Below are 26,778 nucleotides of genomic sequence, written 5' to 3' on the forward strand. Positions count from 1 at the left end.
TACATGACAAAACTCTGAAGCGGAGGTGCAAAGAGGAGGTACGAGCACGCGTACCGAGTGCACGCAGTTGGTCGCTGATATCACGGGGCATGGACGTGCTTTATCGGTTCTTGCGGGGCCAAGCAGATCGAGGCCTCGAGGTGCCCGGCTTTGCATCTTTGGCAGCATCGAGGATGGCGCTGCCGCCGCTGCTGCTGCTGCTCCCGCCGTCGTTGCTGTTCACGGGCGCTGGCGCCTGGCCATTGGCACCCGCTGCCTTCACCTGCATCTCTTTCAGTTGCCTCTTGTGGTCGCGCTGGTTCTCCATGATGAGGCGCACCTTCTCGCTGATGTGGGCGAGCATCGCCAGGTTGCTCTGCTCCTGAGCTTCTTCTCCGTCCGCGCGGGTGGAGCATTCCCTCGGCTGCTCGGCTTTGAAGCGCTTGCCGTTGCCTGCCATCGAGGACGCGTGAAACATTTTGCGCTTTTCGGCCCCGTCGAGTCTGCCGCCGTCGACGAACCCATCGGCGTAGCCGCCCGACTCCATCTCGTCGATGATGATCTCCTCCTCGTCGATCTCCACTTCGACGATTTCCTCTTCGGTGACCTCGTCGGTGTCGTCGCCGTTCGACCCCAGCTTGGTCGCGGAACTGGTCAGGACATGTGCGGGGCTCGCCTCGCCGTAGGGCCTTTTGTCGGTGGCCGCCAGCATCGCGGCGACGCACGCCCTCACGGTGGCCACCTGCGTCTCGGACAGCGACGCTCTCCCTGTGGCCTCGGCGGGGGCCCCCTGCCTTGCATCGCTGCCGGCCGATTGTCTGCTGAATAAAGTGCCGACGACTACGTTCCACGCACTGTGTAGCTGTGCAGAAAGGAAAAAAAACACGGAACAGTTAATTGATGGAGAAACTTGAAACTATTCGGACGTTTCTTACACGGGTAAATAATGAAATAATGCCCAATGTGCATACCGTGTCAACCCGTACGGTTTACCCCCTATTCTTGTGCAGGAAATTGAGTTTTCAGGTCCATACGGCGTACAGCCGTTTCAATACGGGCGAAGTTTTTTGTATTTGTTTGTGCTTCTCCCTTGTGATGGGTCTTTGTAGGATGAACGTTGAGATTTATAGGGGGCACGGGATGACCAATAAGGTATGGATTGGTCTGTCACAAGGTCGGCACTGATAAGGGGTTGACGGGTATGATTGTGTGAGTACTGTATTGTACATTGTCGCATAGCGGACCAGCTGAGAACAGAGGTATAGGCGTATATGTGAAAAAAGGTCAGATATGTGAACATCCAAAGCGAATAAGAGCAACACCAATGCGCTAATTTAATACTGCACTGGGTGTACGCGGTGAACCAGCCATGTGTGGGGTAGAATCATTTTCCATTCAAACACGTCCCAAGTGTTAATACTTCCCATTTGAGCTCTGCGGCCACTGGAGGCGCTGCATTCACGACGATGTTAAAATAATCGATTCTCGAATCAGATCGCGACATCGAATCGAAAATGCGTCGACTCGGGAAGCAGGAGGGTCGTTTGCGATGTTCATTTAGAAGACGTCTCCAAGTCCCGTTCAGGCTGACGGACCTGAATGTTAATGCTTTATCGACAAAGGTCCGTGCGTGTTGATTTAGCCGTGTTCAATTAATATTGTAACCTAGTCCCCATCCCGTACCCAAAATAAACCAAACCGCACAACAGTCTTGGGGACTCGGTAAACAATGACGAGGTGTAAATCAATGATCTTAAAGATCCACCCTTTGCCGTTCTCAAGACATCTGTCAGCCTCATTTGGGGCCTTCGCCCGGTTTAAATCATAACAACAACAACGGAACTTTTACCGAACTCACCACGGAGATGACCGTAACTGCCACCGCCCGCAGGCCCCGCGCGACCGGCAGCAACGGCCAAGCGAGCAGATGGAGCAGCAGCACCGCCAGGAGCAGCAGCAACAGGAGGTCGCAGGCCTGGGCTACGCTCCAGCCGGCAGGGAGGGCACAGCAGGTCCAGCAGCCCGTGTCCTTGTCCGGCCGAGGCACGCACAGCACCGAGCGAGAACACGGAGATTCTTCACGGTCCCACTGCCGTCCCTCCGCGTGTCCTGCGCCGCCGCTTCCAGCTCCTCCTCCTCCACGCGGCGTCCCCTCTTGAACTTCAGCACCACTCCCGGTGAGGACAGCGATCGCGTTGCCCATAGTGGGGGTTGGTGGGTCGGTGCGTGTGGGTCGTCCCCTGGACCCCCCGCTCCCTCCTCTAGGTCGGCTCGACCTTATACGATGCCTGGTGCCATGTGGAAACGGCGATTGTCGAGATGAAGGCGGCCGTCCTGGGGTGATGATGGTGACGGCGGCAGCGCCGCCATCGCCTCCCTTCCTCAGCCGCGTGCAACCACCAGCTGACCGTGAACAACGCTTTGCCCCAACAGCGGCTATACCGTCGGGGGGAGGGCGTGTGGCTGTCTCGTGGGCGAAACTGTTGTTGTTGTCGTTATACTGCACACAGTAAATGCCAGAGCTTCAGCTTGTTTCAAGATCATTTTGCCAGTGTCTGTCCAACTAAACGGGTGTTGTGCTTCTTTTGAGTGCTGGGTAATGAATTCTCCTTATATCAGAATGAGAATGTTTTTTTTTATATATACTGGAGGAATCGGATCAGAACGCTACAACAAACAATACAAAAACACGATAGGAGTGCGAAGTATCAATAAGGTAAACAAATCACTTGAAAATATATACAAATAAAACTAAACTATTTTTGTATCTCACCAAGTAAAGCCCACTGACCTGGGTTTCTTTCTCAGAAGCGACCTGGCTACACATTATAGCCCAATCACTGGGTTTCCGGTAAGTGTGACAAATATAACTCGGCAAACTGGGATCAAAATGTAAGTCGTGGCCATGCAACCCAAACTATGGGCCGTGCGGAAAAGCACGAAGTCTACGCTCTTTCAACAGAGCAGGAGGAATAGCAAAACTCGACGAACTCCCAACGCCTGGAGCTCTCTCGTCCTGGCCTCCAGACCTACACATTGACAACCAGCTCCTGAACATATTGGCAGAGGCACGAATAGAATATCGAAATAATAAAGATGAATAACGCACTGCATTCGGGAATTTCCTCGTTCATAAAGCGCAAAGCTGCCGCTAATGCGCTGTTTCACAACGTCCGCAGTTTTTCACAGGCGGGGGAAATGTTGCGAGTAATCACATTCTCGTTATTTTCCTGGTGATTTGTTTTTTAATTGGCGAGAATAAAATATGAAGAATGTGTAAGTCAGATGATTTGTTTAATCGAGCGGCGTGTGCTTGGTGATGTATCGGTTGAACGTGCAGCGTTGCCTGTGACCTGTCCCTGACTGAATTCATGTCACGCGTGGTTTAATTTCACGTGGGACAAATTCGCTGCGTCCTAAAACCATTGCTGGATGAAGGACCGTGGGAGGTTATTTGACCATACTTCACCACGCTGATAATTGTACGTTGGTGCAGGCGGGATGCATAGAAGTGCAGCAGAACAATCCACTTTGCTGCATTGCCCACTGCGTGAAAGTGAATTCAGGTGCATTGGAAATCCAGTCATTGTAACTTGAACACAATGCGATGGGACATGGGCTGTCGTGTTTGTTAGGCATAAAAACAATGCATTTACCGAGATGCATAGGACCCGACTAAGTCCATTCTACGTGAACACATTGCATTGTTATCCCGAAGGTATTACGATCACCCACATTATTGGTATGATCGATTTGAACTCCTCGATATGGATGTATTGGAAGGCGTAGATTCAAGATTCAATTATTGTTTAATACTGAATGTAGTGGCCTCGAGTGGCTGAAGGGAATCACATGAAGCTATTACATACAATATATGCATTGAAAAACAGCGATCTTTACATGTGCAATTCGATTAGATTCCATGGACTATAGGTACAGATGCAATATTAATATATATCAATAGATGCATTGTCGCACCTAGAATTATTACGCCTATGTTTTCTTGCGTTCTTTTCAGGATATGCCATTTACAAGGCGAATCTCACACACAGTAGAAGTTTCAATACGACTGTATTGCTTTGGGTTAGATATATATATACGTACGGCAGCATTGTGACCGTGGGGATGCAAATACTTGGCCCAAAAGTAGTGCGCAATATAGCAACGATTACAATCCAACACCAGCTCACAAGGAGTCATGTGATCAGTTCAACAAAGTGTCCGCATTTGTGTAGAGCTGTCCCTACATCAGTAGCCTTGGAACAATGGCTTGTGACTGGCCAAGGCCAGGGTTACGTGTTTCCCCAGCGCCTTCACTGTGGCACTCCGTGGGAGGGATTTGAATCGGACAATGAGATCAGAATATCCATCTCATTGTGGTGCCGTTTTGAATTCTATTCGAATCGAGGCAAAATGAACAAAAACAAATATTCGCTTAAATTACCCACTTGTTGTTACGGTACTTTAATGTTTACGAATGTGTAAAAGAAGTTGGCTACGTACGGTGCGAAATAAGTCCAACATCCATCCATGATGCAATCTTAGCCAAAGAGACCAGAATAGTCTCGTTTGCAAGAGCCACCAGGGTGATCATACTTACAAAAAGCAATGAAAAACAGTCCAACAATATAGCAAATAGAAGTCAGGAGCAAGTTACAGCAGAGGTTGAAAACAGCACACAAACATCAATCAATATTAAATAAAATACATTTCTTGTCGTTGCTTCGAACACACTCGTTTTAAAACCAGTAACGGTAAGTTAAGTTACAGAAGCATCTGAAGAGTGATTCCTGCACTGATGTTGCACAGTTGTACCCTGCTAAGGGTGGCCATTCTGCCTTGTGAGTTGGGTTTGTCTGTCATTGCCTGCACTGTGGCCACGATGGCGCACTGCTAATAATCGGATTATATGAGCATGAGCATGCATTGTAAATTGTTACGCGATATATGCAAACTGTACAGTATATCTGTTGAATAAATTACATATACATTTTTGCTGCTTAGAAATTTGTACGAGGTATACGCACTATGCTGTATATATATCAGTATATATCTATGCAACGTAGTGTTACATACTTAAATATGTATTTACATTTCAATACATAACATAATTGTTATTATGATTTTTATTATTTTCCCCACACAAAGCCATAGTCCCGATCCGTTTCTGCTCTGCCCCATCTCTGGAGCTGCTGTTCAGTTTTTATCGCAATGGATGCAGTCTGACCGAGGTGAGATGTAAAATAATGTCAGAGGTCTCTCTCCCCTTCCCTCCAATTCCTCTCGCGCCTTTGAATTGCTGCCTTCTGTGCGACGGGTCAACACTCACCGACTGTTCGTCTGGCCTGCACTCCCTGCAGTGAACTGTTTACATGCAGTGGAGTAGCTGCTGAGTGTGCAGGCGGTGAACTGCGCCACGTTCCGCGAGCTACGGGAGCCCAGGTCTCAAGTTACAGAGAAAGAGAAAAATATTGTACAGGAGATCCCATTTTAGTATTGGTACCAAGGCCCATGCCAACCATGCTATGCCACTACTTTACATGTCAACTCTGTGCAGGGTTTCTGCATCATTTGTTTTGGGGGTTTTCTTTGGATGCATACTGCCAGTTCTTTTGGAACTCGTCATATTATGTGGGCATTGCTCAGGTGTATAATAACAACAATAACCACCATGTATTTAGCCTATTGTTTATCTGTCCACTTGTTTATGGATGGCACAGTTTTATTTTACTGAGTGCAGCTCATATATTTGACGTGAAGAACTGCAGTCTGCCAACTCTGTATGGAAATGTATGCACTGTCCACTCTAAGATGTGTTGAAATCACATTGTGCCCGTGTGTGTGGACTACGAAAACTGATTTTATAAATATGGCTCCCCCCCCACACTTCCCGCTTGTGTTAGCAGCATCATAACAGGATACAAATAATCCATTTAGGAATCTCAAAGAAGTGTTTCGAGAATGGACTACAAAATATTTAAAAAATTTTAGCGGAAGCAACCTTTTAATCCTTTACACAGTATGAGGCTCACTTTCACACGAGCTCTGCAATGAGATTATAACGTGACAATCCAATGTCTTTTTTTTTCAATTCTCAGAACAGGAATTGGTCAAACCGACATTCACAGAGTTAGAATTTCATCAAATCAAATTGCAAAACCGTATTTAATATACATTTTTCGGCAGTCATTTATATTCAGCTGAGACCATCAAATCATTAAACTTCAGAATCCGGTTTAATCAGGCGGATCAATGCCAAATCCAGACGGTGGTGGCACATGCCTATAATCCAACACTGCGGAGGTGAGGGTTGGTACATCACAAATCCCTTGGGCATTGAGGTGCCATGCCCTGGCTTGCCAGGAGAACGCGGGAAAGCGAACGTGGACTCCCATCGGTTCCAAATGGATGGGATGAAGCCTCTCCCCCGTGCACGCATGGGTTTTGTCTGGGCGTCCACTTTTCTCCCACATTAAAAAAATTATTAAATGGCTAAAAACGCCTTTACATATAGAGGGCCACAGAGCTTGGGAAACTGTTGGCATCTGCTCACCACCTGCTGTCTGTGTGTCCCCGCGATACAACCCGGAAGCCTATGCAGCACAAGGGCGAAAGCCTACGCCGTAGCCTTAAAACAGGCCGAGAGACCGCAATGACGAAGTGTCATCTTTACGCGGAGACAAAGTGTGCTCCAGAAGCTGCAATGCAATATGTTTTTCTTAAATCGCTGTCGCTGACCACAGGCCCAGAGCTCCAAAACGCAATGCAGCCATCGACAAAACAGCACCCTCGAAGGTGCGAGAGATGAATGAGGGTGGACAAATTCCTTGACTCTAATTGTGACGTCTAGAATGCGCTCTTGGCCAGCTTGGCCGCGTGGAAGGCCTGCATCACACTGGAGCACTCGCCCATCCGGTGGCATTCATCGGAGGCGGCGTCGGTGGCGGCCTCTGTGGTGGCGGCGGAGGCGCCGGCGGCGGCGCCGGCCGCGCGCGGCGTCCCGAGGGGCCGCTCTCCGTTCTGCGGCGCGGGCCCGCGGCCGCCCGGGGTCGCCGGCCGGGCGGGCCGGCCGGCGCGGGGGTGGCGGGCGGCGCGCATCCTCCTCAGCAGGCGCAGCGCCGCCTCGTCCCAGTCGGAGGGCAGCAGCAGCAGCGCGAAGGCGGCGCAGATGAGGAGGGTCGCGTTGAGCCGCACGGCGCTGAAGTCCACGTCGGATCGCAGGGCGTCCGTCACTGCACAGACGACGCACCCGCGACGTCCCCGTTATAGAGCAGCTCCCCGCTGACCTTGATCCCTTGCGTTACCAGGTAATCGCGTACGCGCGCAGCCCCTTTCGTCAATCCGCTGCTGGATGAATGCTTCCCCACCCCGTGCGGGTCATCGGGGTTATCTAACCGTACTTCGCCACGTTCGTCAGTGCGGTTTGGCGAAGACGGAGAGCACGAGATATTGGAGCAGAGTACAACACAACCGTGGATTTAGCTCCACTGCCCTCTGCTAAACCTTACATTTATATAGTGCCTCATATCCAAGGCGCTTTACAAGGGTTATAATGGTACAATGAGGTTGTCTTCGGGTGATATGGTGGCATATGAGAGGAGGAGGAGGGAAATAGGTGAGGGGGTAGGGATGGGTAAGTGGAGACAACTTCGTGGGAACGGGAATCACGGTGGGTGCCGAGGGATGAAGGATGGGCCAGGGAGAAGACGTGGGGGTCTTGAGCGAAGAGCGGAAACTCGACAGGGAGAGGGGTGCTTCTCGCTGCTTCATGTGGAGGGGAAGTTTGCTCCGGTGCAAGGGGGCGAGTAGGGAAAGGAGCAGAAACGGTGAATTGTGCACAAGGAGAGGGGGAGGTGAGGAGTGGTGGGAGGGATTGAGAGCGGAGCGGGCAGGAGGGGACGCTGTGTGTTGTTTATCGTGATGCTCGCCCATTGAAACACGATCCAGGCTCAAGCCTGCTTAGCTTCAGAGATCTGACAACAGCGCGCACATTCACCGATGTGATTTGGTCATAGGCGTATACAGCTGATCCGACAGCTGGATACGTTTCACACGAGAGCCTATGCTGCCGAATTATTTTAGCAACACCATCGTCACCTAGTTGTCCATCTTCATGACTGTATACTGATGCCAGGTATTTCCACTGACTATATATATAGCCGGCATCTAATTGATATGGATGTCCCAAACCTAATGGAAAAAAATTATTTTTACATACTGGTGAGTAAGGGGTGATTTGGCCAGATCAGAGCTTAGAACTGGGATGTTACCCAGGATGGTAGGATTATGGCACCTGCCTTTATTAACGAGCATCAAGGGACCGTGAATGATTATCCGCGAGGTGATGCAGGTAAAGGTAAATGCAAAGGCGCTGCCTTGATGGCAAAGAAGGGCCTCCACTAGCAGCAGCTCTACAGAGCCCCTCCAGATTGTATGTTTTTGGCCTACTCTTCCACTCTTGACAGACGGTGATACAGGACCACAGATTGTTGTCTCATCTGAGACGACGTTTCCTTGCAAGTCAATCCACTGCTGGATGAGGTCCACCCCCACCAACACCGAACGAGTCGTTGGGGTTGTTTAATCACAATTTACCACACCGGTCAATGCAGGTTGGTGAAGGCCGGTAGCATAGACGTGGAAGCATAGTGCAGTACAACAAAGGGTACTTGCCTGCGTTTCCTGGCACACTGAGAAGCACCCCCAGGGAGATGAATATCGGGTAGGTGACCACCACTCCAAAGTTAACCAGAACGTTGAACACTGAAAATCAAACAAAACACCATCACAACGTTTTTGGAGCAAAGCCAAGTGAGCAATAAACACATCTTGAAATATCAACTGTTTTATTGTTAATAATTTTCAAAGTATGAGTGGAATTTTTTTTTGTAATTTTAAGCCTCGAAAATGTTTGAGACGTGTTGAAACAGCGTTGAGGAATGGCTCCCCGTTGGACCAACTTAGAGGCACTAAATGGAAGGATGCGTTGGAGCAGTGGCACAATGGTTAGCGGCGCTCGACTCTGAACCCAACAACCTGAGTTTTGTAACCAGCATGGTGAAGTATGGTCAAACAATCCCCATCCAAAGGTGGATTGACAAAGGTGATGTGAATCATCATCATCATTACGACGTAATGGTCGGAGTGTGTCTCACCATTTAGCATGCTCACGTAAACGTGACAAAACCACGCACGGTTTGCGTGCAAATAAATGTCCTCGCACAATCGATCAGAGGTACAGAGACGAATGATGCCTCTATTTGTTCACACTATGAGACCTCCTTTACCAGTAGCAAAATATAGTAATAGGTTTTTACCCTTTCATCTGGTACAAAAACTGACACCTTTATACAAGGGATCATGTTTGCAATAACCACAACACAAGCAGTCAAAATGCAAACAAAAAGAAACAACTCTGATAATGATAATGATATGCACTGTCCTTGAAGTTGATTGGTCCATAACCGAGACAGCTTTTCTTAGAGCCTAGTCTCCATTGGTGTTGGACCAGATGACGCCAAAAGGCGTATAAAGGTGTCAATTTTTGTACCAGATAAAAGGGTAAAAACCTATTACTCTATTTGTTCACCCTGGTAACGAAGCAGGTAACAATCTGCAGTCCTGGCACATTGCTGACTTGATACATCTTCACTGTTTATGACCAAATCCTATGTCCTATTTCTAGCACGTATCTTGCAATTTCTCTCCAGTTTATTCAGTCCTCTTTATTATCACAAAGGAACAATCACCTGTGATTTGCATATAGTCTGCAGGCATTGCAAACAATACGGTATACTCTTAAGCCACACTAATGCGAGGTTGCAAGCGGAAAAATCGATGTTAATGTATGAAACTATCCACGCTTACTTGCCAACTGGAAGTGCCTCAACGAGTCCCAGAGCTCGCTCGCTCTCAAGGAGTCCCTACTTGAGAGGGGCCGCTGCCGGCCGTACGATAGCTCACTCACTCACTCGACTTGCAAGCCAGAGGTCACCCACCGGTGTCAATCTCCCGGGGTGGAATTTGGAAACAAGTTTATTAAATTCACCACCCCCGCCGCTAATCCCCCCCCCCCTACCATCTCTTGTCTACCCAGCAGTATATATTCATTTGTCATTTATAACTATTTTGTAACTCTTTTTTTTTTACCAGATAATTCCCACTATAGTACTATACCGCCTTCAACATTTATGAACGACGGGGTGTTTAAGGTGAGCGATTTGTCGTATTATCTGGCCGTATAGCAAATGAAAAAATACAAATACTTTACTATGCAAGTTAAAAATGCGTGTTTTAATATTTATGTGTTTTTTTTCATTTAGGGCCCCTTTATAACATATTCTACAAGCCCCGCATTAGCTTAATCCAGCACTGCGTCCATGCCCATACATGTTCTCATGATCAACAACAGCCACAATGTATCTGTGCCCGTATGAAGTCCTGAAAAGAATGGATGTCGACTCGAGGCGACCGAGTCAAGTAGAGGAATCTGCAATTCTTCGGACACGTGACCGGGATGAATGGTGACCGGCTGCAGCGCCGCACCGCACGGCCGCCGCCGCGGCACGATGACACACCGAGCAGCAGGCAGGCGAATCCGCACACGTGTCCCCAGGGCAGGGCGGCTGGCGAGGGCCAGTACTCGACGTGCGTGAAGTACAGCGCGACGGGCAGCACCCACACGAAGAGCAGGTCGAAGAGTCCCAGCGACGAGAGGAACTGCGACGCCTCGCCAAGCGTAGCGCTGCCCAGCAGCATCTTGCACAGGATCTGCGGGGGGCACGGCGAGTGGGGGGGGGGGGGGGCGCTTTAATCGACGGCCCCGATCGTATCGCCGCCGGGAGCCCGCGGACGGATTTGCATCGCCAGAGAATCGCCCGGGCATGGGTCCCCGGTCTCGTCAGATCTCAAGAGGCTAAGCGACGGTCGAGCCTGGCTAGCACTTAGAAGGGAAGACTGGCAGGGAATATTCGGCACTGTAGGTTTGGGCTACGAGGTGGACAAGAGATGGTGGTAGATCAGTGGATTCATACTCTTGGGTTTTTCGGTAAAGTCACGTAGGTAAAAAATAAAAAATAATACAAATAATAATAGAAATAAAATAATAAATCACGACGTTTCGGAGGCAACACAAGTCTCCGTCATCAGATGGGACCGTCACAGATAGATTTACTGTCTCAAGTAAACCCACTCACTACGTCAAGGGGTGGAAACTGGAGTATGACATTAAAACGATACTCACAAAACAGCAATTTTTAACGGTGTTATGTTTCTCTTCTAAGACGTTTGGTCGAGCGTAGAAGAGTAGGCCAATAATACCTCCCCGTTAAGTGGTGGCTGTTCCTCAAGCAGTGTGGCATGAGAGACATGTCAGTGCTGTACCTTTACCGTTTATTACGTCTAATTTTTTTACTTGTTCATGTTCAAGCATTAATATGAATAAGTGTAACTTATCTAAATAAATAAAAAATCTCACGTGTATTGCTTTTCATGGGGCTCTCATGGAATGTTGGGCCATGGACAAATTCCCCCATTTCCTCTCCACCCCATCCCCATCTCTCTGTCTGGCTCTGGCTGGAGGTTACACGAAGCACATGCTGCAGTGGGTCGGCAGAGCAGCCTGTGAATGCCCTCTCCGTCTCAGAGTGGCTCGCCATCTCTGGCACGTGATGCACTGCAATAAGTGATGGGCCCTGGAAACAATTAAACCGTCTAGGAAATTAAACACATCGTCTCGGCCCCGTTCTCTCCCCGGACTCTCTTTGCGGAATTATTAATGAAACAGTTTTTTTACTTCCATAAATCCTCTGGAAGCGAATTCTTTAACACAAGAAAACGGTGAACTATTGGAACGGGTTACCCGCCAATTGAATAGAATCTGACTCTATAAAGAGTACACATGGCAGAGGTGATGTGAGAAGTAGGTCAGTGGAAACAAGTCCAGACCTGGCTAAAGTATTCTCATGGGAGTCACCATCCATGTAACGTGCTGGCTACCGTCGTACCGGCTGCTCGATGCGGCCCCTGTAAACCCTCCCTTACAAAAAATACAACGATGTCGCACGGAAGATATGCTGCATATTCTTAGGTTTTTTCGGTAAAGTCACGTAGGTAACAAATTTAAATTAATAAAAGTGAAATAAAAATAAAATAAAAATCACGACGTTTCGGAGGCAACACAAGCTTCCGTCTTCAGGTGGAACCGTCACAGCACGATAGCTGTATCACAGCACGATAGCTGTATCACTTGATACAGCTATCGTACTGTGACGGTTCCACCTGAAGACGGAAGCTTGTGTTGCCTCCGAAACGTCGTGATTTTTATTTTACTTTTATTAATTTTATTTTTTTACCTACGTGACTTTAACGAAAAAACCTAAGAATATGAATCCTTGCAGTCACGAAAGCTTCAAATCTAGATATGCTGCACTTACTAGCCATGTAACGACGATGCTTTGATGAAATCGATTCAAGTTGATTCACTAGCACGTGCACAGCCCTTTAGTCAATCCACTCGTACCGTTGGATTTGGTTTATTACTGCAGGAGGGTGCCAGGGAGATAGAAAGCTCCAAATGCGGGATTGCTGCATTCACTGCAGATGTTACTTCAAGCAAACAGAGTTTCAAACACGATTACTGCAGGCGAAGTTATATATATTAATGACGGCGCCAAGATGGCAGGGCAAGAGTCTTGACACATGGCCAAAATTCATAAATGCTTGTCTTAGAAATAGAACGATGTATACCAGCGTGACAATTTCAAAAGGAACATTAATTGTAGGATAACATCTTGGTAATCAACATAATGAATGGCACCTTGTAAAAGAACAAATGAGATTATAAACCCACAGATTACTGGATTAGCCTCTCCCTAGGGCGGTGTATAGGCCATGGGGGTTAGAGGATCATACCTCAACACGCTGGTCAGTGCGCGTATTGGTGACGGCAGAGAGCGCAGACGTGAGGGCATAGTGCAGTACAACAATGGGTTTTGCTGCGCCGCTGTTCTCTGCTGCCACATCAGCTACAACACCTGTGTTGTACACAACGGCCACTCATACAATCACTCTCCGGGCTGACGCCTGCTTAGCTTCTGAGATCTGACGAGATTTCGGATGATTTGGTCTAAGGCTCACTCGCAATACATGTATCAAATTGCATGTTAAAAAGCTTTTATTTACAATGTATACACATGTTACATTTAGGCTAATGAGCGAATTCATGAGACGGTACAAGTGAGAAAAAAAGTTCCTGAATTGAATTGTCGATCACAAATTACGAAAATTCATCAAATTATCATGGGAGGGAGAATCATGGACTTTAGTGACATCTGTATATGCTGAGGATGCCTCCGTCACAACATTATTAAAGTGCAGGCCGGAAAAAAACCGGCTAACGAAAACGTGTACAAGAAAAAAAAACCTGTACACAGCCTCTGTGCATTGTGTTAAAAACCATGAGCAGCAGTTCCTGAAGAGGTGCATTGTGGTCCTCTCGTCTTCGGCCACCGTCAACGTTGTTTTTGGCTGCTAGCCACCGAGCAAAGACGGTGGTCACCGCATCGCGTGGCGCTTTCAGATGCGTTTCTGGGGCCGTCTGGAACGCTCTTCCTTCCGATATCAGGAAGCCGCTTGGAGCGATGCACTTTTAAATCATCTAGATTTACAAACTCATTTCTTTAGAACTGCTTTTAGTGTTTAGTTTGTTGCCCTACCCCCACACCTCCGATTAGCACGGTTGGCTACGTACGGTGAGAAACAAATTCAACATACACACATGCAAAGTAAGTTTGAGCAAATGTGACCGATCGACAGGCAGCTGCGATACAGAGGCAGACAACAGCGGGCGGACCGGCGGCTGTCATTGTCAGCACTCATCGGCACAGTCCCTGCCTTGTAGAGGGCGGACGTGGAGGCGGAGCCGACAGCCAGGGCCACCCCGACCACGGAGTCGTGGTTGAATCCGTCCACGTACTGCACGTAGACCATCATCACGATGCCGGCAATGGCCAGGATAGTGGCCACCATCTGCGGCAACGCGGGAGGCGGTGTGGGGGGGACATTGGTTAGTGAGGGACGTCCCGTGGCTGAGTGGCATTTGCAGTGGTAATTGGTGATCACACTGAAGTGGCGGCATCTGCTCCAAAGTGGGACGTTAAAGATCCCGTGACGTCAGTCGCAATGAGTAGGCCACCGTTTGCCGGCGTAAAAATAAAAATACTAAATAATAATAATAACCCGCATAATTCATCCAAGCACTATCCAGGCTCGACCCTGCTTCGCCACCGTGATGGGGGCGCATTCCAGGTAACGTGGTCGTAGACTCGCCCCACTGACGACTGACGCTGCCAGTTATTCTAAGAAATCACGTAACGGCCCGCACGGCCAAGCCACGCGGGTATAAATGGGTGTCACGGCAGAGAGTCGCGCGCGCACCCTGGGCACACGCGTGTGGCTAGGGCGGCACATATGCAGCGGGGCCATGCACCACCAACTGCATCAAAGGCCGAGACGCACGTGACGTGACGCATCGATTACACTTGAAAGTGACGCGCAGGGCGGTGGTCAAGCACGCACATCAATAGCTTAAAACATTGGGGGGGGGGGGGGGTGTGGAGGTTGCTTGATGTCATGCATCATTTAAATGTGTCGCTTCCTGGCCCATGAAGCACCAATTTCACGCACCTCGGTTGGCTACCTACGGTACCAAGGAAGTTCAACACACATACATACACACACACATCAAAGTAAAAGGTCTTCCTGCATCAAGTGCCAGATTCCTAGCTCCCCCTGAAACCCCCCGAGTTGACAGCTCGGCAGATGAATGAATTGCACGCGCGCAGAGATGGACTGCAAGTTGAATGCAAATCGAGACGCGATAGATGCCGCGGGTATTGAGAGGTCCGTTCATTAACTAATGCGCCGCATCTGTGTGCGTTCAGCCACAGTGTTTATTCGGTAGATGTCTAGTTTTAATCTAACCGTGCATGTGGCATCACCGTGCCATGAGCACGCTGACCCGAGGTTGATTCACGGACGTAGCTAACATCAACGACTGCTCATGAGCCCTGCCTTGGCCAACCGATCGGTAGCACGGTTGGCAACGTACGGTGCGAAAGAAGCTCAACATACATCGCAACCTGCTCTCATCATTGTGGTGAAGTATGGTCAAAAACAATCATGTGACTTGACAGGACTTTGAGTAGACCTTCATCCAGAAATTAATTGACAAAGGGCTCGGTATAATATATTTTCATTGCATCTATGTTGATTTTGTTCGCCACGACGTTTATCCATTTACTGAGCAATGTGATATTTTAAATGTAATTACTAATTAGTAATTCATGGCGAATGTATTCCAGCAAACCAGGAAGGAGGCTATGCATTAACAATTAAAGATCATGCCCCTGGAGTGAGAGAGAAAAGTAAGCCCTGGCTCCCATCGCAGGGATGTGGAATGTTGAGGTGGCCGCGTGGGTCAGAGGTCAGAGAGGTGATCTAACGCCGCTGTGAGATCCTGGATTTGAATCTGAGATCCAGCTGCCCGTGATTACACCGGGTCTTGAAGTTTAGCAAGTGAATGGTCTCAGCTCAGTCGCCAATGACTGCACATATTAATATTCGGTGTTTAAATTAATTTGGGTAATTCTGGAATTAGAATATCGGTTAGGCTGCCATGTGAGGAATGTCAATCTCATATGAAGGTGTGTGGGAAAGTGCACCCCTGATTGACTAAAGATGACGAGGCGACACGAATATATATATTTGTATAGAAGTTCCATGAAGTCTCCTACGTCCTTGGGCATGTGGGATCGCACTCCGCCGCGAGAATTCCGAACAGCAGGACATGCCGCTGGGAATGTGGGCACCATCCAATAATGAGGATATTTAATTTTTCAGCCAATTCTTTGCAAAATCATAACAGCGCTCTGACGCGTCAGCGGGCTGCACCACGGGGAACGAAACGTCGGACATCGTGCCGATAGACAGCACGCGCGACACGACACGAAAACGCATCGGTGAGATGAACAGCAGCCACGAGAACCAACGCAGCGGCAGAAAAACAAATCTGACAACTGACTCGGCAAGCTGACGGTGGACGCCAAACAGACGAACGAGGAGGACCAGCGTGACACGTCGCAGGCTTTCACGACCAATGGAATCGATAAATGTGTCGTGAAAACCCGCCACCACCCGACACAGCCAATGAGTGAGTTCCGTCACGTAAACAAAACGTGCCAATTCGTATCTTATATTTCAATAGCGCATTGATCCAATTCGTTACGACTCCATCACGCGCGGGTGTGTTGGAGAGTTAAACGCCACGACGAGCCGAGAATCGATCTGGAGGCACTTGGGCCAGACGCGGGGGCTCTGCCTCACCCTGACGCCCACGAAGCGATCCTTGAGCACGATCCACGACAGCAGGAACACGAAGGCCTTGTTGCAGCAGAAGAGCGCAGAGGCGTCGCTGGGCGGCAGCTTGCGGAGCGCCAGCAGGTACAGGTAGTGCGTGGCGAGCCACAGGGCGCAGAAGGGAGCCGCTCGCTTCACGAAGAGGCGCGCCGTGACTCCCTCCTCCCCCCGCAGCCGCACACACTCCCTGAGAATCAGAGACGCAAACAGACGCGGAGGTTTGCCCTCTTCCTGTCGCCCTCTCGCGCCACAGATTCCTCCACCCATGGCCGAGGACTCGGTGCATTACCGCGCTGGCTTGTTTTGTCTCGTCCGCGATGTGTTCACGCGCCTGCTACTATAATGCAGGTCACAGCAACACACTCACGCGCCCAAGTTACCCACTCGCTCACGCGCTCCACCACCCACTCCACCACCCACTCCATCACTCACTCCACCACCCACTCCATCACCCGCTCCCATCCGCTCACACGCCCAACCATTCATCTATCGCGGTGATTCTTAACTTGGGGTGCACGCACTCCCTGGGGGTGCGAGACATGACATTTTTTTAGAAGGTAAATAATCGAAACACGAATTGGCACGTAAGTACAACTACTTTGTTTCATCAACCCTATGTATTTATTAACATTATACATTTTTTTACGATGAGAACCAAGGGCGCACGGCTGCAGTAAAGGTTAAGAACCACTGGTCTATCGCACTGATCATGGTTACTGTCCCCACTGCTTCCTCCGCCCATGCACACATTCAACATTTGTTTCCCAGCGCAGTATCCATGCTGCAGCCTACGCCCCTCCACACCCACGGGTTGAGAACCGCCGCTGAGCGCGCGTGTTAGCGAGACCTCCTCCTCCGCCGCCGCAGAAGAGACGGACAGAGTCAACGCTTTTGAGGTCTCACGCGGCGACCCCTCGGCTGAGACGGTGTTCCGAACAAACTAAAAAATCAACAACATCAGCCACGTACCGAAAAATCTTGATGGGCGAGCGCTTGTCACCGCGGTGGCTGAGCACGTGCATGGCGTAGTAGATGGGGAAGAGCAGCACGTTCCAGGCGGTGGAAAACCACGCCAGGAAGAATGGCGCAGACACCTTGCAGAAGGCGAGGCGGGCGAGCTGGCTGGCACCGACCAGGCACCCGGCCACGGACACCGAGACGAGAGCCCCCAGGGCGACCCGTGCCAGCACGCGGCTGGAGCATGGTGGCGCCCTGCGGACGGGGCAGCAGCCGGGGCAGCAGCAGCAGGAGCAGCAGCAGCGGCGAGCGGCGCTCGCCTCGCTCGCATCTCGAGTCTCGTCCTCGAGTCTTGTTGGCTCGGGGCTGTCGTGCCTGGCCCTGCCTGCGCGGGGGGAGGGGTGGGGGCGGTAAGCGCGGCGCTGCGCGACAAACAACAAACCCTGGCCACCAGCTCACGGCCACGAACACCAAGTGACGATTATCTGAAGCGGTCCTGGGCCTCCCCTAGGTCGACTCAGCCTCAAATGAGTACCTGGTGCGGTGTGTAGAAATTAAACAACGCCACTGGGGAGACAAAGGCGGTCGGGCGTGGTGCTGGCCACCCATCCCCTCTTGTGCCGTGCCGGCCTTCATAGGTGCTACTCGCTAACAGCACTTACCCCAACAGTCTGTTTAATCATCTACGAACTTAAGAGACCAGGAGGACAGCCTCATTTGCAAGAGCGACTTGGCGATGATTTGTTTGAGTGGTTCGCGGGCTACTTTTGGCACTGTGACAAGCTCGGACCCTCACCTACTCTTGTCCCACTCTTGCGACTGACGACAGGGCATCTTTAACATTCGCTGCGAAGCGGGGCATCACTTAGTGTGACACCCGCGGTGACCGTGAGGGCGGCGGCTGGTTTCGAACCCTGGCGCCTACGCAACGACATCGACACGCGGCCCTGGCGATGTTTCGCACTGCACGAGCAAACGTTGTGCCCGACCACGTTCCGACGTTCCGTGCGATGCGGCCAAGCGTGTCGCGTCTCTCGCTCACCTTCAGTGTGGCTGAGAGCCACTGCGGGTCCGCCGCAGGCAGTTAGAGGCGCCACTCTGGGCGAATGCTTCTTCATTGGTTTTGCTTTACCCTGCTGCTGATGCTGATGATGCTATTGCTGAAGCCACTGCTGCTGCTGATGATGATGATTCTGCTGATGATTACAGCGACCCCCGCGGACGATTTCCTATCCAGCGCGCGCACGTGAGTGTCCGCAGTGGAATAAATAAACACCGTGCGCCCCACGTGCACAAAGGCAAAGATCCCCCGTGTAGCCTAAACGGGCTATTGGGACAAGTGCTGTCAGCGAGCGGCACTTATTAAGGCCGGCACGGCACACGAGGGGGTGGGTGGCTAGCACCACGCCCGACCGCCTTTGTCTCCCCAGTGGCGATTTTTTTTTTTACTTTACACACCGAACCAGGTACTCATTTGAGGCTGAGTCGACCTAGTCGGAGGCCCATGTCCGGTTCAGAAAACCGCCACTGATGTTGGCCATGAGCGGGAATCGAACCCGAGTCGCTGGGTTTGTAGCGCAGCGCGCTAACTGCTCACTACCGCTCCGCACACACAAATACACACACGCGCGTGTGTGTGTGTCCGCGTCTGTGCGTTCGCGTGTGTGTGTGTCCGCGTCTGTGCGTTCGCGTGTGTGTGTGTGTGTCCGCGTCTGTGCGTTCGCGTGTGTGTGTGTGTGTCCGCGTCTGTGCGTTCGCGTGTGCGCACACGCACGCGTCACACGCGCATAGATTTGCGCACAAACAAACACTTGGCTCCAACCCCGCACTCGAGCAGCAGCAGCAGCGCATCTGTAGGCTCCTGTCTCTCTCTCTCTCTCCTGTGGATCTCACCACCACAGGCAAATGTGTCCCCTCCTCAACCTTTCATCCTTTGCAGCTATCATCAAGACACTTCAGCAAGCATTGCAGCGCCGCTATCCATAGCCGCGTGGCACCACAGACAATTGATGTTTGTTTCTTAGCGCTTGGTTAAACTCAGATGGTTTGCGGCATAACACCACTTCTTTCTCCCTGTGGTGCATCAATTAATGTCATTTTCCCTTTTTAAACAATAAAGAGGGTAAAGGTGCAGTACTGACAATGTCTTGCTCACGTCACTGCTGGCGGAAGGGCCTCTATTATGTACAGGGAACTTCTCTCGTGGAAGGTATTTGGCCTATTATTCCACACCTGCCAGATGTCTTGGAATATGTTTTTGATACATATGCAGGGTTTCCCCCCATCCTATTGATCTGATATTTTGTTACAGTCCTCCCCAGAACATTCATGACTATTAGATTGTTATCGTATGAAACTCGTTAATTGGCAAGACACTCTTGAAAAAAAGTCACGCCACTTCGTGTGGCTCTCCTGCACAAATATGTGCATTGTTATTCATTGAATGATGGTGGTTATATCACATCATCACAACTGTTATTATTATTATTTTTACAATTCTGGACCGTTGTAGCAACCTTCGGTAATCATCTTCCTTGTAAACAATGCTTTTGTTTACGTAATAATAATGATGCTTCGGTAAGAATAACAATCACCAGCAGCAGTAGGAGTGTCATTTCCCAATGAAGGACTACTCTGATGATCTCTGCTAATCATGTTTTTGTAAAGTAGAATAATAATAATCATCATGCTTGAAACCAATGATTTTGTTGGCAAAGGTCATTGCTTTGTATTTTCCCAAAAAAAATATCAGCATCATAGGTATCTATATCACAATCTCTCTGCATTAATAACATTCGCCTATTAAAACAGCCCTTTCTCAATTAATTTCCGAAGGCTTTCCCAAGCCGTGTAGGTCGTGAGCGTGTATCGACCATACTTCACCACGCCGGTCACGGTAGGCTGATGATATTGTGCGGGGGCCAGAACCGGTTCAGATATTATTCGCCACCGATGTTACCCGCTGCCGGGAATCTAACTCTGACCTGCGGGTGCAGAGCGTCGTGCGCTAGCCACTGAGTCACCGCTTCACACACACAACTCCTGCCTTGCAAGCCACGCTTTGCTTTCCGAATACAATGCGTTTTTTTTTTTAAATAAAAATCATCGTCATCATCATCGTCGTCCAATCCTGCACATATTCCGACAATATTTTGTGATCGTAACCTTCGCTTGAGCGGCAAATAATTGTTGTTAATCCGACACCCGCAGCTTTGCTAGCAACGCCTTTGTCACCGGAGTCTATAATCAGAGTCGAACCACAACGTGGAGTTCCACTAACGCACGTGGATTTTCCGCAGGGCACCTATCTCGACCACACTCTCCGTCGACGCAGCAATGCTCCAGCGACACCAACAGACGGCACCCCGGTGTCTGTTGATGCAGCACGGTATACACAGAAGTAGTGCAGTGGTTAGCGCGCTACACACCTGGCCACCCGAGTTCGATTCCCGCTCACGGCCAAGACCAGCGTCTTGTGCGGTGTGTAGTAAACATCGCCACTGGGGAGACAAAGGCGATCGGGCGTGGCGCTGGCCACCCAACTCCCCTCGTGTGCCGTACCGGCCTTCCTATGTGCTCGCTAACAGCAGCACTTGCTCCTAAAATCTGTCAAGGTTAACCAGGGGGATCTTTGTATATGGTAATAATACAGCAGGAGCGTTTGCTTCGCCGATGAGACCCAGGATGTCGAATCCAGCCCAGCGTTTTACTTGCTTTAGCAAATGCTGCTGGATAAGATTGCTCTGAAAAAAACCCCGATGGCCTTCAAGCAGGCGCGGTTCGTGTCCTCTAGGGCCGATGGGACGCCGCTCCACCGAGCAGCTGGACATGAGAAACGATTTTTCTAATACAAAAAAGTACTTTTCTATTAATTGCTTTGTTGTGTCTTAAAAAATAAATAAGTACATAATGATTACTTCAACGTGAATTCCCTACTGCAGATAAAATGTTAAGTTGTTCGTATTAAAAACCGCCGCAACGCCACGGTCTGATGGCTTTGTGCCTCGGGGTGGTCTCGGGGCGGCTGTGAATGTGTCCGAGTGAGAGATTTCCCCTTCTTGGTTCACTACGATCAGCGTCTAGCGTGGTAGCCACGCCGCTTGAGACCCATTCAGGGCGGTGACAAAGGCGCCCGTGGCCGTGATGAGTCGCGAGGGTGCATCGTGCAGAGAGATCAGCTCACAGCCGAGACGCTCGATTAGTCAGTGTCAGAGGGGGTTGTGTGTAGTGTGGACTTGAGGCTCATGGGGACAGCATTTGTGTGCGTTGTTTTGTTTCGTGTTGTTTATAAATGCCTACCGGGAGGGGCAATAACATGGCGAGGTTTTTGTTTTTACAGATGTCACTCACAACAGCCACGCCTAGTGGACATGCCACGAGCCGCCACTGACTAAATGTCCCTAATCTCTCTCTCTCTAATCTCCCCCATTAACACAACTGACGTGCTTGCGTCCGGGGATGGGATTCAGACTCCGCTTGCTTGACCATCGCCACATAAATAGCCTCTTGTTGTAACAGCTCTCTCGCTGGTTCAGCAGTTCCACTGCTGGATAATTTTTTCCCGCCTGAGGACGACCGCTTGTGTTGCGATCGAAACGTCGTGATGTGTTACTTTTGTTTTATTTTTCTTCCTACGTGACTTTACCGAAAGAACCAACGAGTATAAATGTATTTTGTTTCGATTTAAAGCTTTCGTGACTGCAGGGATTCATATTCTTGGTTCTTTCGGTGAAGTCACGTCGTGAGAATTGTATTTTATTATGTTATATTTTTATTATTTTATTATTTCCCTTCTACGTTACTTTACCGAAAGAACCAATAAGATGTATTGTGTTTATTGTGTTTGTTGTGGGCGGCAGTGGTAATCGTTGTGCTTCACGGCAAGAACCCGGAGTTCGATTCCCGACTCGGGCCACCTTCCGAGCGTGTAGTTTGTGAGTTTCTCTCTCCCTGCTCTGCATGGCTGCGATTTACTCCCATAGCTAAACAAACAGACAGAAAGCCATACAGCGTCACTGGTTTTGGCCAAACATCCCAATGCTGAACATTTTACCTGTCAAATGACGTACTCATTTGGGATTACACACACAGCAGCAGCAGCAGCAACATCGCCACCCGCCTGCGAAGTCAGGAACTCCTCTTGAATTATTGGAGACTCAACGGAGCTGTTCAGTGTTCGTACAGTAGCAAGACGCTGTCCCTAGATGGCAATGCAAGATCGAGAAATCCGCTACCGTCTGCACGTCAAGTTAACATCTGACGGCATACCGTACACATGCAGCCCTACTATGAGCGTATAACCACAGCTACAGACTTAGTGCTGCTTGGAAGCGAATCATCAATTAATGCATTATTTAAATACAGGTCATTATTTAAATACAGGTCACCATACTTCAAATAGAGATTCACGTTGAACATTAACTGGCACGACTATTTGAGTGCGTACAATGGACAGGAGGTACAAGAACAATGGGCTTGCATAATGGGCATGCATAATGTACGTTGATTACCATATATATAACACAACCGGCAATGGATACCCATAGTCATTATATGCATTCGTTCATCCCCACCACCACTTCGCTCACGAAGGGCACACAAGTGACCTCATCACATCTACCCCTCTATTTGAGGAACGAAACAGGAGAATTTCTCCACATATCTGGCTATTTGCCTGATGAAGCTAGTTGTAATTACTGACGAAACATCGTACTCAGATTGTAATTGTTGTGGCTTTGCTCTCCAACACACCGGCGTGCTGTACTAGTGACGAATTGGCCACGTTCTGTCTACGTGACAAACCCCTCACTAGTTGGCTGTGTCGGGTGGTGGCGGGTTTAACGACACATTTATATATTTACGCGACCTAACCCAAGACACCTGTATTACGGGTGATATTAGTCGCGAAAGCCTTCTACATGCTCATCCACAGCCAGTGTACGCGTTCAGCCACGTTTGTCAATTCACTGCGGCATGAGTGCCTGCCCGCGCCATGCGGGTCGTGTGTGGGGTGGGCAGGTGATTTGGCCATTCTTCACCACTCTGCTCAGTGCTGGTTGGTGAAGGCGGGGAGCGTCGACGGGGAGGCATCGGCGTGGGTGCTGCACTGCCCTGTGCTGCCCAAGTGCTCGCGAACAGCACTTGCCCCAACAATCTGTTAAAAGGCTATACGGGGTAACTTTGTCTTTGCTGGACACCACGAACCCGAAACGGTAATACGGTCCGTAACTTCATTTTGTCTCCACAATAGTTGACGTCGAACTGATACAACATTGCGGATATTCATTCAGGGGAAATTTCAACGGAGTCTCTACATCATTGCGTCAAACGTGGAATCAAGGCAAACATTTCCATCACAGTTGAAGGATTTGCTGGCGTCACTTAACCGCTTGGGAACACGAACACAACGTGAATCGATGTCGTTCGCAAATGTGGCCCATGTAGGCCATCCTTCAAAGGGCCGAGCAGATGGAAATCTGTGGGTGACACCTCTGAGCTGGTGGATGGAACAGCGCAGTCCACAAAAATGTAGTACACAATACCCCCTGTATGTAGTACATCCCCACCACCACAATAGCCCCTGTATGTAGTACATCCCCACCACCACAATAGCCCCTGTATGTAGTACACAATACCTGTGTGTAGTACACAATACCCCCTGTATGTACTCAGGCTTAATATGTGGCCCTGAATTGTTGTGTAGGAAAACTTCTGAAACCTTGACAGGGCCGTCCTGAAAATTATTCCTGAGACTAATCGAGGTTTGGCTGGGTATTTTTATTTTTTAACCAGGTAAGGTCCCACTGAGATTTACAGCTCTTTTTGAAAAGCGACTTGGCCACAAATGATAGCTCAACGAAGTGGCTTATGGTGTGGAAATGTGTAGCAGCCAAATACTCGAAACGCATCTTTCTAAACGTCGTGGGAAAAACCGGAGGACCCGGAGAAAAATGTACGTGACTACGGGAAGAATATGCAACCTCCAAATATACAGCAGGCGTCAGGGCTGGGATCGAACCCGTGCGCTTCTGTATACCAGGCGAGGCAGCTAACATCTCGCCACCGTGACAAGATGTTAACTGCCTTAAAATCACCCCAAATAAGTGAAATTCAACAACAACAAATCACCAAAGTGCCGCAAAAATTGACCACTACCGCGATCACAAAGTCCGAATATTACAACAACAACAATAACGGGTGCGACAACTCACCCAGGTGCGAGCAGGAGAGGAGTGAATCTCTGCGGCTGCACGCGAGCCCTGCCCGCGGCGCGTAGTGGCCGTAGCAGCTTCCCGTGATGCGCATGATGCGCTGCTCGATGGACGCGAGACCCCCCGTGACGCTGGGCACGTCGAGGAAGGAGCGAGACGCGCGGACCCCGTCCGCCCCGGGGAAGCCTCCCCACGTCTCGCGCGCCGCGTGCAGCGAGCGCAGCTGCCCCAGCTGCGGGCTGATGTCCGACAGGCGCCGCATGGGGAACACGTGGGCAGGCACGGCTGCTGCTGCTGGGGCTACTGCTGCTGCTGCTGCTGGGGCTACTGCTGCTGCTGCTGGGGCTACTGCTGCTGCTGGGGCTGCTGCTGCTGCTGGGGCTACTGCTGCTGCTGCTGGGGCTACTGCTGCTGCTGGGGCTGCTGCTGCTGCTGCTGCTGGGGCTACTGCTGCTGCTGGGGCTACTGCTGCTGCTGGGGCTGCTGCTGCTACTGCTGCTGGGGCTACTGCTGCTGCTGGGGCTGCTGCTGCTGCTGGGGCTGCTGCTGGGGCTACTGCTGCTGCTGCTGGGGCTACTGCTGCTGCTGCTGGGGCTGCTGCTGCTGGGGCTACTGCTGCTGCTGCTGGGGCTGCTGCTGGGGCTACTGCTGCTGCTGGAGCTACTGCTGCTGCTGCTGGGGCTACTGCTGCTGCTGGGGCTGCTGCTGGGGCTACTGCTGCTGCTGCTGGGGCTACTGCTGCTGTGAGGATGGCCTTTGGCTGCAGGTGTCCTCGGATGCAGATGGTCCTGTTGGAGGTGGTTCGGATGCAGATGGCCCTGTGGCAAGAGGTTCAGGTGGAGGTCTCTCGGATGAAAATGGTCCTGTTGCAGCTGGTACGGATGTAGATGGTCCTGCTGCAGGTGGTTCAGATGAAGGTGTCTCGGATGTAGAGGGTCCTGTTGCAGCTGGTTCGGATGCCGATGATCCTGTTGCAAGAGGTCCAGGTGAAGGTCTCTAGGATGTAGATGGTCCTGCTGCAGATGGCACGGATATAGATGATCCTGTTCCAGGTGGTTCAGATGAAGGTGTCTCGTATGATGATGGTCCTGTTGCAAGTGGTTCGCATGCGGCTGTTTTCAATGTAGGTGTCTGTTTCAGATGTCTTCAACGGCTGGTGCACGATTGTCCTGCTACAGGTGTCTCGCGTGTATTGGTGTCTCTTTTGCAAGTGGTCCTGCTGCATGTGTGTCGGATAAAGGTGTTTCTGTTGCAGTTGTCCAGGCTGTGTGTTGTCTGATGCATGTGTCCCAGCTGTACGTCTCTGATGTAGATGTCCGAGCTGCAGTTGTTCCGCGTTGCAGGTAACTTCGAAGCAACTATCCGTCTGATGCAGGTTTCTCGACAGCAAGCCTCTGATGCAGGCGTCCCGGCTGCAACTGCAGGTGCAATTTCACCCGGCACACCACACTCAGTATATCTCTCGCTGTGGCTGTGTCTGCAGGATCACTTGCTACCTACTCCGGTGTCAATCATCGACCAGGAAAATTAAGTGTCCTCACCCGGCACACCGCATCCAGGATCACCTCTCGCTGTAGCTGCGGCCACGATATTAGTCACACGCCAGCCGACCCCAGCGCTTGGCGTGCAAGTGTCGCGGTCTTTCCAATTGCCGACTCTACTCGCAAAGCCTCGATCATCGCCGCTGCCAACGCAGAGCTGCGTTACAATACAGGGGTGGCCGCCTCTTCTTGGCCGCTGTCTCACGCTCTCCGCAACTGCTGTGTGTAGTATCGAGCCACGCAGCACCGCCGTGCTAATGCGTTCACAGTCCCCTGCTCCTAAGAGCTTCTTCCGATGCGCTTCCCCCTGCCTCTGCGTGATGTGACGGCGCGCCTCTCCGAGCGTCCGAGTGTGGTTCGTGTAAAGTCGCACGCCGGTGTTGACCCAGTGTCTCTGTCTCTTTAATCTATGGGTCTACGGCAACCCCATTCGAGAGTGCCTTGAGTGATCCGCTAAAGAACGTACAGACATTTGCCCATCCACTGCTGGATGAGTTGCCACTCGATGCCACAGCCGAATAACCTTCCTCTCTTTATCCCACCATCATCACGTCCGTGCCGAACTCTCTGTCTCGCCCGCTGTGCATCTGTTTCTCCGTCTGCATCCTCAACGTGAATGCGTAAAATCGACTCCACTCCTTCCCAAGTATCACCTGCCTGACGTCGTCAAATTG

The 26,778-nt window shown here is 50.4% G+C and overlaps 2 protein-coding genes across 3 annotated transcripts; both read right to left on the reverse strand.

Moving 5' to 3' along the window:
* Positions 1-100: 100 nt before the first annotated feature.
* LOC144943346 (uncharacterized) lies at positions 101-2,808 on the reverse strand. Its single transcript, XM_078870720.1, has 2 exons — positions 1,838-2,808; positions 101-841 (listed from the first exon to the last, which is right to left on the reverse strand). Exons 1-2 carry the CDS (start codon positions 2,180-2,182, stop codon positions 101-103), a joined length of 1,086 nt encoding a protein of 361 aa, XP_078726846.1. The 5' UTR covers positions 2,183-2,808.
* Positions 2,809-4,733: 1,925 nt separating this feature from the next.
* SLC35F3 (solute carrier family 35 member F3) lies at positions 4,734-24,877 on the reverse strand. 2 transcript variants are annotated; one of them, XM_078870307.1, is made up of 7 exons: positions 24,564-24,877; positions 17,365-17,737; positions 16,363-16,582; positions 13,873-14,007; positions 10,557-10,749; positions 8,653-8,742; positions 4,734-7,211 (listed from the first exon to the last, which is right to left on the reverse strand). In XM_078870307.1, the coding sequence occupies exons 1-7, from the start codon at positions 24,823-24,825 to the stop codon at positions 6,826-6,828; spliced, it is 1,659 nt and encodes a 552-aa protein (XP_078726433.1). In that variant the 5' UTR covers positions 24,826-24,877; the 3' UTR covers positions 4,734-6,825. The 2 variants fall into 2 exon arrangements, with proteins under 2 accessions (XP_078726433.1, XP_078726434.1); XM_078870308.1 differs by lacking the exon at positions 24,564-24,877 and adding an exon at positions 18,395-19,189.
* Between the last annotated feature and the right edge of the window lie 1,901 nt (positions 24,878-26,778).

This window comes from Lampetra fluviatilis, chromosome 30 (assembly GCF_964198595.1).
Source record: "Lampetra fluviatilis chromosome 30, kcLamFluv1.1, whole genome shotgun sequence".
Lineage (NCBI taxonomy): Eukaryota > Metazoa > Chordata > Hyperoartia > Petromyzontiformes > Petromyzontidae > Lampetra > Lampetra fluviatilis.